This window comes from Barbatula barbatula (assembly GCF_947034865.1).
Source record: "Barbatula barbatula genome assembly, chromosome: 13".
NCBI lineage: Eukaryota > Metazoa > Chordata > Actinopteri > Cypriniformes > Nemacheilidae > Barbatula > Barbatula barbatula.
The window spans coordinates 11,604,239-11,616,129 of NC_136776.1; the positions used below are offsets into that span (position 1 = coordinate 11,604,239).

Genomic DNA, 11,891 nt, shown 5'->3' on the forward strand with positions numbered 1-11,891 from the left:
TGCAGCACTTTATCAGAGTTGCGAAAAGGTCAGTTGGTGATGGAGCAAGTTGTGGACGGGACATTTGCAGTCAAACTTAAAGAGCTAACTTGCATACCGTTTTGTCAGATCGAGTGTGTTTCCCTCATTTAAAATAGAAAACTTGTATAGACTGATTTTTTTCTGATGTCTGGACTCTATCATCATTCTCTGAAAAATTAATACTTTAAATACATGTTCGCGGTAAGGTTGAAAAGTATTTTGGTTCGTCTACATGTTTGAAATTAGTATTACAAAATATAAGTATGCCAGCATTTTCAAATATTTGTTTATTTTTTTTTTACCTGGACCTGATAAAAAAAGAAAAAGCAACCAATAGGAGCCCAGTAGGCTATATGGAACTCACGTTGAACACAAATATTTGTATACAAACTTGTTAAAAATAACATTTTGTAGACCAAAAACACTTTGTAAAACAACTTGTCTTGGCAGTAGGCATGCTATTACGTTCATGAGGATGAATCACTATGTGTAGTACAATGAAAAGAGCACAATGCAGTTTGTTAAGTACGTGCAATATAAGGAAGTGTGTGTAGTATAGCCTAGACTCCCGGTCATGTAAAGTGTAGTAGAGGCTTATAAAGAAGTTTGTGGAGTATATGGGAGTTCCTCAGAGTTCACTGCTCAGCGTTGCATAGTTCTGGAACTTTACCCAGCACCCCCCGCGCGCTCAACATGGAGGAACTCACGGTGGAGGTCCGTGGCTCCAATGGAGCTTATTACAAGGTAAATACACAATTACCTCGCTTCTCCGTCCTTAAAGGTTGTATTCGTCTTTAAAGGCAACAAACACGGTAGACGCCTCAAGTAAACATTGTATAATGGCTTCGTTGTGTACTTTTACCGCGTATAAATAGCGCTCGCCTCGGCGTCCCTGTTAGCTTTTAGCCGCTTAGCAGCCACGCGTGGATAATGTTTGAATAAACAAAACTCAACAGAAAATGATATTTGTCGTTTTACCGCGATTTTATAGAAGTTGTGGACTAGGGATAAACCGACTGATAAAGTAAAATAAACATGGCTGCCTTGCCAACGAGGTTGTCAACCTGCGAGCTGTTATTAACATTCTTTAGTCAGACGTTTTGTTATAACCTTTATTAGTGGATTATATAAATGTAATCTAAATATATATATATATTTATATACACGATGTTGTAACGTCTAAATAGTTAAATATAACGAAATAAACCGTTATGCATCATGGTCATCTTTTGTGTTCATTAGGCTGTGCTGTAATGTTAACGTTATATTGAAGCCCGTAGCAACCTAACGTTACTATTCTACCTCGTCTATTATATATTTAACTAGTTTTGTTAAAGAATGGTTTAGTTAAAGGTTTGGTTAGGAAAAGGTTTAAACAAACTTAGAAGAAGCCAGGAAGCTTTGTCCTATTTTAAGGTGTGGTCTGAAAATGTACTTGAAACAGCATGTGATGTCAGACTAAACTGTCATTTATGGCATTTGTGATGTAATGTCCATCTATCAAAGAATATGTGCTTTAGTATGAACCAGTTCAACTTTGATTTAATTAAAATGGACTTATCATATGCAGGAATAGTTTATGATCTATATATATATATATTCTTGTAAGTTAGTATGGTTATGTGTATGTGATGTATACGATGTATGTAAAGACCTTAAAGCTTTTAATCTAGAGTATGTTGGTGGGGTATGATGTAAGTGACCGAGTTAAACGTCAGATTGAAGTTATTATTCGATCACGGTCTCACCCTTTGGTTATTTTGCACGTCACGTTGTCCTCCCTGCTTATCAGGATGCATGTCAGCTGTTCACTGTCCATCTGCAGCTGTCATCCAGAACGGTGGTTATTTTACCACCGGCTCTATTTTGAGACGGGATTTAAGACGTCCCAACTCCCATTTTGGAGTCACCATTCAGAGACACTGTACGCATGCTGACCAACGAGTTGAACTTTATTTTATCTTTCAACTTTTTGGTTTTCAGATTCACGATTCTATCTCAAAGCCTTTTTTATTCTGACATCAGCATTTGGTAACCTCGGAGTTGGGTGTAAGCAAGCTGGTTCGTATTTGGTTACGTGCAATGCGAACTCCCATACAACATGAAAAGGCAATAAAAGTTTACTATTCTATGGCCTGGTTTCACAGACACAGCTTAAGCCAGGACTAAGCCTTAGTTGAATTAAGGTATAAAAGAAAAATTCCATGGAAGAATACATTACTGGTGTGCATCTCGACACAAAACAATGGCACTGATATATTTCAAGAAGTTTTTAGGCAAGTTATATTCAGGTTACACATTCATTTTAGTTTGGGACTAGCTTTAAGCCTTATATATATATATTTAGTTCCCAATCTTAAACAGAGATTCTACATGAATCGATTCGTTTTTTCCCCGGTCAAATCTATGAACCATTTTTTTATGAAATCATGTTTCTGCCCATGAAGATAATGGTGAAGTGAAGAACATCATATAGGTGTTGTTTTGTGTTTATTTTATTATCGTAAATTGACGGTCTGTATTTCGTGACTTGACTTGACTTTGGTCGTTTCTTGTTGCATGACAATAAAATGTAGATCCCAGCTGTAAAACTGCATTACTGAAATCAGTTTATCTTTTTCAGGGCTTTGTCAAAGATGTACACGACGACTCGCTCTTCATTTCATTTGAAAACAAGTGAGTGAAAGCCACTGTTTGCGATCGTTTAACCATATTGTTTGTAAATCAAAAGTTGACAGTTGTAATGTGTTTTTGCATTTAGCTGGCAACCTGAAAGACAAGTCCCCTTTGAGGACGTGCGGTTGCCGCCTCCAGCTGATGCGAAAAAGGAGATCGGTGAAGGAGAAGAGGTGGAGGTGAGTGAATGTGTTTAGCATCAGTACTGCAATATTACAATCTCCATAAGCATCTCAAACAGAAAGCTTTCTCTGTTAAGATATACTCCAAAGCGAATGAGCAGGAGCCATGCGGCTGGTGGCTGGCTAAAGTGCGCATGATGAAAGGAGATGTAAGTATTAAAATCACTTTCGTTTTCTTTTGAACACTCCGGAGTTGAGCGCTGATTCACTTTCACTTTTGTTTCTTGCAGTTTTATGTGATCGAATATGCTGCTTGTGACGCCACCTACAACGAAATTGTTACATTTGAGCGTCTCCGCCCAGTGAATCGTAATAAAGCTGTTACAAAGAACACGTTTTTTAAGTGCACTGTTCCTGTTCCTGAAGATCTCAGATCTGCGTGAGTAATAGCATCAGTATGAAGGCAATGGGTGAATTACATGAAACTTCAAATGGGAGGCAATCTGTTTAGCTAAACAATATTTTTTGGCATTGCAACAATTTTATAGGTGCAAAAATTACACATTTGTTTATAAACAATGTTTATAATGTTATTTGTTAGAAAATGTGTTCTGTTTAATTTCTTTACATTAAAGGGTGACATTTATTTAACTTTAATTAATAAATATAGCAACAATATTGGCTGTTAAAATGTGATATTATGATAGCCTTAACACGTGTTTAATTATAATACTGTCGTCCAGTGTTGATAAAAGCACTGAATTTATTATTTCTTTACACGTCAGATGCCAGAGCGAACAGGCCCACAAGGATTTTAAGAAAGCAGTCGGAGCTATTCGGATTGTCTACAGCAGTGAACAATGTCAACTAGTTGTAATGGTTAGTTCTTGCTTATCCGAACACCTTTGTTAAAAGGTTTGATTTTGACTTTGACAAAAACGTATTCTACTCTTAACACTTCCAGTCCATGGATGAAGCCACTGTCAAGCGCGTCTCCCTGCTTAGCGACATGCATTTACGCAGCATTCGCACCAAACTCATGCTCATGTCCAGAAACGAGGAGGCTACCAAACATCTCGAGGTAAATACATTTCCAGATGTTTTGGTCTGTTAGAAATGTCACACAGTGACTTCTGTGTATCCTGTGAAAAGATATTTAAAAGGATACTTTTACTCACAAAGGATAATTGCGTCATTTACTCACCCTCAGATTGTTCCAAACCTGTATATGTTTTTTTGTTCTGCCAAACACAAATGAAGTTTGGATGTTTTTCTGTTAGTTTGGTTACAGACATTCTTCCACATATCTACCTTTGTCATTCCCTGCAGGATCTTGCGATTGTAGAATTGATTGCACGATCAAACAAAATTCTCAATATTTTGCAACTTGCAAAATTTAGCTTTCCGTCAAAACCTGCTCCGAAAGTCAAGCAGAAATACTTTTGATATAGGGAGACAGAAAGGGTCTGTAACACTTACAGTTGGAGAAAGTGTAACGGAATACGACATCTATTGTCATCCATGTACGAAGTTCACGGCATAAACTCATAAACGTTGTTGGAAACTTTTGAAATGTTTGTATACGCACACCAGTCTTTTATCGCGGGGACATTTCCACAATCAATTGATGGGCCTTTGCAACTTAAAGCAGCCAAGGTTTACATAGGAAATGAATAATGAAGAACCTTACTTGCAAATAGGTTGTTTGCACATGACATCACGGCACAGGAAGTGGTCTTCTCAATAGGAATTCATTTTTGACTGTTCAAATCGATCAAACCATAAAAGGGGTTTTTATTGTGCAGCAAAATGTTATGTTCTTGAAGGGGGAAAATGCGAGTATTGACTGAGAAACAGAGATAAAGTTGCTTGAGCCGAGCCGGATGACTTTCTAAAATGCTTAACAAAGTACCTAAACAATCACCAGGTGAGCTGAAATTTACTCATCGAGTACCTTTTCATGTTCATATTTGATATCAGTGATAATCAAATTATTTGTTTTGGTTTTCCGTGGTTGTTGTTTCTGCACGTTAACGCAAGATTTTTCACTTTCTGCATTTAACAAGGGCTCGCTCTTTTGACGGAAGCTAGTATTTATTACACCGCCTCGCGCATCATATAAACCACGTGACTGCACACAACCTATTCAAGCAGTATTTAGAAATCTTTCTGAAACACAAACGCAAAATTTTTACATCCTGTGGGGATTGCTTTGTATACAGGTTTGGAACAACCTGAGGGTGAGTGAATGATGACAGAATTTTGCCATTTTTGGGTGAAGTATCCCTTTAAGTTAAAAAGTACAGAGTAAATTTATTTGGCAACTGATTTGGGTGTATAATTTAGAGTACAAAGCAGCTGGCCTCAGCGTTTCAAGAGGAGTTTACTGTGAGAGAAGACCTCATAGGTCTTGCCATCGGAAGTCACGGCAGTAACATCCAGCAGGCCAGGAAAGTGCCTGGAGTGACCGCCATCGAACTGGACGAGGAGACTAGAACCTTCAGGATTTACGGAGAAGTGCGTCCATTATGTTAATACAATATATCTTTTGCAATAAATCAAGTGAAACTAAATGAATTAGATAATTTTTTTCATTGTGTTTCAGACGGAAGAGGCGGTACAGAAAGCGAGGAATTATCTGGAATTTCTGGAAGATTCTGTTCAAATTCCTCGAAATCTTGTCGGCATGTTGCTTTGTTTTCTCCTGCTTTTGTCTCTTTTTTCATCTACCTAAAGGCAGCATGAACTAGAGTTTACAATCAGTTTACTTACAAGAAACATTATTTTATAATAAAACCTGATCTTAACTGGAAAAAATTACTTCACAGGTTTACAATAGACCACAAATTCAAATCTCTGTGAATTTGCATATCAATAATTAGCAAAAATTGTTGAATGAATAATCTTTTTTTCGTACAAATCTTGTCTTTGTAGGAAAGGTTATTGGCAAAAACGGCAAGGTTATTCAGGAGATCGTTGACAAATCTGGAGTGGTAAGAGTGCGCATTGAAGGTGACAACGATAACAAACTCCCCCGACAGGAAGTAAGACAATTTTCAACACTCAACTTTTTTTTCCTTACAAAGAATACCAGAACGCGCCTGTAATGCATAACTTATTGTTTAGGGTATGGTGCCATTTACATTTGTTGGAACAAAAGAAAGCATCAGCAATGTGCAGGTCCTACTGGAATACCATATTGCTTACCTGAATGTGAGTATTTAGAAACCGTACATAGCAACTGTAGTATTAAAAGGAATGTGATCTGTTTGAGAAGCTCAAGCACTTGTTTGCGTTGCGCAGGAGGTGGAACAGCTGCGACTGGAGCGGCTGCAGATTGATGAGCAGCTGCGTCAGATCGGGATGGGTTACAGGCCTGCCCCAAACCGACCTGCCGACAAGGACAAAGGCTACACCACTGATGAGAATGCGTCTAACACCACGCTTCATATAAACCGCTCGTACACCGGCAGGGGCCGCGGACGGCGGGGTCCCGGATACACGTCTGGTTATGGTAGTATATATAAAAAGTATATTTTACATGAAGAAAATGTAGTCTGTTTTGAGGTTGGCTTTTTATGGGTGGTAAGGTGGGTCGCTTTGGACTTGTTTTTGTACAATTTAGTACCTTTTTTATTTTACACAAGGCTCATAATGGTGGAAGTGTTGTCTGTTACGGTTACAGAAAATTGGTGTAAAGGTATAACTTAAGTTTTCATGTGGTTAACAGGCACTAACTCCGAGCACTCGTACGCCTCTGAGACAGATTCTGAACGTAAGGAGGAGCTGAGTGATTGGTCCTTGGCGGGAGAAGAGCCCGAGCGAGGCCCTAGACAGCAGAGAGACAGCAGGAGGAGACCGGGAGAGGGAAGAGGCCGAGGGCGTGGAGGACCTGGGGGCAGAGGCCGCGCCTCAGGAAGAGGGATGTCCAACTCTATTAGCTCTGGTAAACCAGCTGCCTTGCAAATAGTGCTTCCACACTTCATTTAATAACACTAACATGTATGTTTATATAGTAAAATAAATGCATGCTAGGTTTATAGTGCAGGATTTCCATTTAATGTTGCCTAAAAATAAGTGTCATGTATATTGTCTCTTATTGTGAGAGTTAAAAACTAACTTCATGAAACTTTTGTGTGTAACTCATGTAACGCCTTGTTTGCACCACAAAGATCAATCTTCCCTTAAATTGTGCAGCTTATGAACAAATGTGCTATTTCTTTTCTTGTCAGTTCTAAAAGATCCAGATGGAAATCCATACAGTCTGCTGGACAACACCGAGACAGATCAGACAGCAGACACGGATGCCAGTGACTCCCAGTTGAACACCAACCGCCGCAAACGCTCCCGACGCCGCCGCACCGATGAAGACTCCACAGTTATGGACGGCATCAGCGAGTCAGACAACACCTCTCTCAGCGAGAACGGTCTTGGTAATCCAGCATGAGAATATTCGACTTTGAATTTAGTTGTACATCTATGTCGCTCTTGAGGATTTACATTGTTGAAAAGCTTTACAGAATTAGTTTTTGCAGAAAAACAGAAGAGATGGGAAGACGAAAGGAAAAACATTATTGGGAACATGGAAATAGAAAAATGTTCAGAAAAATTTAAACAAGAACAGGAACATTTTAAACGTATGTTAAAATATTTTACAGCCTAATGTAAAATCACTTAGGATATTATTGATAATTCTAATATTGTTGATTTTATATTACAGATTGTAAAAATGATTACGTGCTTATAGGATTGTAAACTTTGTTTAAACTTTTAGCATTGACTATTCAAATCTAACTGACTTCAGCCTATCACACATGCATTTATCAAGGACAAATCACAGACGGCTAAAACGCTCACCAATATCTAAGGTCGGATTTCCACAAATCTTTTGTAGATGATGGTGAAGCTAAACAACAGCGTCGTAATCGTAGCCGCCGCCGCCGTTTCCGCCCTCCTGAGGAGAGGCAGCCAGGTAACCTGTATGAATTAACATCAGGTGTTGCATGGCACTGCCTGCCTGCCTGTGACCCAAACCAGGCCATCAGAGGGATCATAACTCATGTGTCTGAATTGATAAATAAACACATTGGCTGGAGATATGAACCCATTGCCTTGTGTGCAAACAAACTTGAACTTGGATTTTTGAAATAGCATTTTAAAATGTTGCTCTACGAACGATTGAATCCACTAATTCAATTATTTTGTATAACTGCAGCATTAACAGCTATTTATAAAGTGTATAGTGTTGATTTGCATGGTTTTCGTAAACGCACGCACGCAAATTTCGTAAATCTTACCCAAGAGGAAAGTTTTACACAGACATGAATATTATATAATATATATATAACAGTCTTAATTTTTTGAAGTGGACCGTGTCTTTCACCTTTCTATTTACATAAGTTTTTTGAGAAAGTTGTTTTTAATAATTCCAAAATGCACATGCGTCTTAAAAGGCACTAGGTTGTGTAAATAGTGACAGTTCACCAAAAACCAAGCATTCTAACTCATTGAGTCCTATTTCCAGTTTGTTTTAATAACACTAGTAATGTACTGACCTGATCCGGTACTGCACATGTAACTTTTTTAGCTGGCTAGGCACGACTTTTAAAAGATCTTTTGCAAATCATATCTTTTATGTGTTGCAGTAAGTGTGGCTGACTACATATCACGTGCCGAATCTGAAAGCAGGCAGAGAAACCCGAGAGATCTAAAGAACAACAAAAAGGACATGGTAACGACTTTTATAGACATGAAATCAAAATCTAAATTATTGCAATGTGCACTATTCGTTTTGGTTGTATATACCGTGTTATATACAAAATAGCCTTGGCAATGTGTCAGCTAAATTAATTTGCATAAAATCGTATATTTTTTAACTGTTCCCATTTATTTGCAGGGTCAAGTAGAGTCCATATCGGAGCACAGCCCCACTACAGCTGTGAGCAACGGTCCCAGCACCAAAGAAGAGCCGAAAAATACTTCACGAGCTTCTGCCGACGAGGCCACGCCAGCCATTGTCAACGGAGTCTCTTAATCAGTTCGATTTATTACTCGAAACTCATAACCTTTACAGTTTTACAATAGCGCTTGTACAAGTTTGCCAAAGATAGACATATGGACTTCCACATTCTCAATTGCACTTTTCAGTTCCTTCACTATGGGACAGATAATAAATCTGAAAAAATTATGAGACGACAAAAAATTTAATCACACCTAATATGTTCCTGATCAGATTTTGTGCCTTCAGAGCGTAGTTTCAACATTATGTTGGCTGGCTAATAATAAAAAAACATGTCTGAAATACAGAATTACAGAAAGACTCCCAGACATCCTTAGCTGCTTTTTGTTACTTTTAATATGCAACCACTTCTTACGTTGGGGAGGGGTTATGGGAAAAAAGGATGTTTTGCACTGAATAATCATTTCTCGACCTTTAATAGTAATGTTAGTCTGGAAACTGGTCTATATAATCAGTTTATTTTAAATGCTGTATGTAAAACACTTCCTGTAAGATTAAATTGGCTGCTCTTCTTTTGCCTGTTGAGTTGGAACGGTGGCAACTGAGACTGTTTTGGAGCCTTTTTGGTTTATTTATTTTAAAATGTACAGTATTTAAAATTAACTTCAAAGTCGTTTTAACACTAAACTGCCTGAACTTCTTAGTACGCAGGTGACATATTTGGACTACTGAAAGATCAATTTCCAGATGTTCTGTTCTGTAAACTACGTTTGTTAGTCCTTATGGGTTTTTTGTAAAGATCATTCTGGTTGTTTGATGTGCAATATGTTTTGTATGCAGGTAGTTCATAAATAAACATTTGCTCTTCCAGACAATTTTTCAAAGTTGATTTATCGACTAGTGTGAGTTTTTCCCCATCTTAAAATGCTTCAAATATAGTTTGATATATCCGAATAATTTTGACTGTGAAATTGAGAACTTTGAAAAACAGGTTATGAAAGTGAAGTATTTTGGAACTCACATTTGGTGCAACCTTCCTCACAAAATGTTTTTTCTTGTCTATTACTCAACATCGGTCAACAGTTATATATTTTTTTGCTTTATTTTTTAAACCAAAACCACAGTATTTTAACATATCAAGGTGACCCGAATCAAAGTTGTAATATTCAATTTAATTATTGCTATTCACACTGTCATCCAAAAAAAAAGTGTTTCATCATACAACAACAGGGTACTTCATTTGCAAGAATTCAAGTACATCCGCCATGTCATGAAAGACTAATTCTTTGTTTGTCCATCAAATAAATCTTTAGCCTCGTTTATTTTTGCTGCGAGATACGGTGATCCACCTGCACAAGAGAAACAAATAACACGCTGGCTTATACATACTGCATGGTTTTATACTTTGAAAATTACATATAAATAAAAAGATACCTCACCTCGGTCAGGATGGTTTAAAATCATTAGTTTTCTGTGTGCCTCTCTGATCTTGTTTTTGTTAGCAGTAGGACTAGTGGAAAGAAAATACATGTATTTATATGCATAAGTAATTTGCTTGCATTGTCATAACAGTAATTTCACTCTTTACCTATTTTATTTTTGTGTTACATCATGCAATGTATGTGATGATCACGGATAATAAAACCTGATCTACCTGATACCAAGAACAAGGGACGCTTCTCTCCTGGTCATCTTTGGTTCAAAACCACCTCTGTAGTATCCGCTCCCAAATGCCTATGAAAATATCAAAGGCGTGAAATAAAATGACTTCAATCGATGCATTGCGATAAAGAAATGATTAAATCGTTTAAAGAAACATCACTTGCAGATTTGGACGCTTCCAGAGCTTGTTTCACTTGTGGCTCCATATGCTTCATAGCTTGCATTGCATAGCGACCTGCAACAATTCATCATTAGAGGACAAACCCCAAAACAATCCGGTTTAATGAATGACCAAATGTATATCTCTACATAGATTGAAATCTTCATCAAGTTTTTCTGGAGTCCTACCTGCAAACCCTGCTGCTGCCAGGGTAAGGCCCACGGCCACCATGGTACTAGTCTAAAACACAACATAAAACAATAACCCTTGATTGTGCAATCTGCATTAATTGAGGGGCAATTTGCATTATTCAGTGCAACTACACATCGTACATGTCAATCATAAAAACATGTCTGAATGTATTACAGTTACATTACAGTTTGCCAGTTTTCTGTTTAGAGAAATAATAATACTGATAGAGTAATAATAACGACATTCATCGTGTAAAATAACAGGATAAGGCACTATTCCTTCATTTTTTAAAGGTTATGTTTAATGGTAGTTTCAATATTCAGTCAGTTTCACTTATCCTTAACGCCGTTTTTAATATTAACACTTATAACTGTACATTTGTGCAGGAAACAGCACTGAATGTCACTCTATCGGTTAGCAACAGGCTATTGCTACCTCGGTTTTGCGTCTGAAATGACCCACTCAATACAAGCATAATACGAAAGTGTGAGTGAAACTGGACGATAAGATACGTACCATTTTATCTGCTACAAATCTGCTATTTTATCTCCTGATGTCATGTCATAACTAAGTGCTGAATGTCAGGATCATGTGCTGTTGTTATGTTGACTTCTCAACTTCCGACAGCGACCTGTCGCAAAACGAGCCAGCGTGTCGTTAACTGTCGTAAAATGTCTGTCAATTACGCAAAGTATTTGACGTTAGTCTCTGTGTATGTAAATGTTTTTGAAATGGATGACTTCGGCTAAATAAGGAAGAGAAAGTACAGTCCAGAACTGATGTAAACTCAACAAATACAGTTTAAAGCATCTCAGGTGAGACCTCAAGAACATAATATAAGAAGATAATATTTATGCAAATTAAAGACGAAGCTGACTACACCGAAAAAGATCAAATATAGCAAGGTTTTGCTTTCCTATGGACGAAAACTCATCTTGTTGAATGAGTTAACGCAAACGTTAATGCTCATTGTAACACTTAATGTTACTGTTAGCTTTTTTTAATGTTTTTATTCTGATAATACATGCAACAGACTTGAAAAACATAAGAGACCACTCCAAAGTTCAACCGAGTTTACTATTTCTACATAGTTTCATTC

At 37.5% G+C, this 11,891-nt stretch overlaps 2 protein-coding genes across 5 annotated transcripts; one reads left to right on the forward strand and one right to left on the reverse strand.

Moving 5' to 3' along the window:
- Nucleotides 1–449: 449 nt before the first annotated feature.
- Nucleotides 450–9,707, forward strand: fxr1 (FMR1 autosomal homolog 1). Of its 4 annotated transcripts, none has more exons than XM_079470830.1 (17): nucleotides 672–765; nucleotides 2,645–2,697; nucleotides 2,783–2,876; nucleotides 2,957–3,028; nucleotides 3,110–3,258; nucleotides 3,605–3,698; nucleotides 3,784–3,900; nucleotides 5,166–5,336; nucleotides 5,425–5,503; nucleotides 5,754–5,863; nucleotides 5,946–6,032; nucleotides 6,123–6,333; nucleotides 6,550–6,765; nucleotides 7,052–7,252; nucleotides 7,714–7,791; nucleotides 8,465–8,550; nucleotides 8,716–9,666. In XM_079470830.1, the coding sequence occupies exons 1-17, from the start codon at nucleotides 715–717 to the stop codon at nucleotides 8,851–8,853; spliced, it is 2,007 nt and encodes a 668-aa protein (XP_079326956.1). In that variant the 5' UTR covers nucleotides 672–714; the 3' UTR covers nucleotides 8,854–9,666. The 4 variants fall into 4 exon arrangements, with proteins under 4 accessions (XP_079326958.1, XP_079326956.1, XP_079326959.1 ...); XM_079470831.1 differs by having other exon boundaries at nucleotides 700–765; nucleotides 6,586–6,765; XM_079470832.1 differs by lacking the exon at nucleotides 7,714–7,791 and having other exon boundaries at nucleotides 450–765; nucleotides 8,716–9,707.
- On the reverse strand, nucleotides 9,580–11,480 carry dnajc19 (DnaJ (Hsp40) homolog, subfamily C, member 19). The gene is made up of 6 exons (XM_079470838.1): nucleotides 11,309–11,480; nucleotides 10,789–10,840; nucleotides 10,605–10,675; nucleotides 10,433–10,512; nucleotides 10,218–10,288; nucleotides 9,580–10,127 (listed from the first exon to the last, which is right to left on the reverse strand). Exons 1-6 carry the CDS (start codon nucleotides 11,309–11,311, stop codon nucleotides 10,057–10,059), a joined length of 348 nt encoding a protein of 115 aa, XP_079326964.1. The 5' UTR covers nucleotides 11,312–11,480; the 3' UTR covers nucleotides 9,580–10,056.
- Nucleotides 11,481–11,891: the final 411 nt, after the last annotated feature.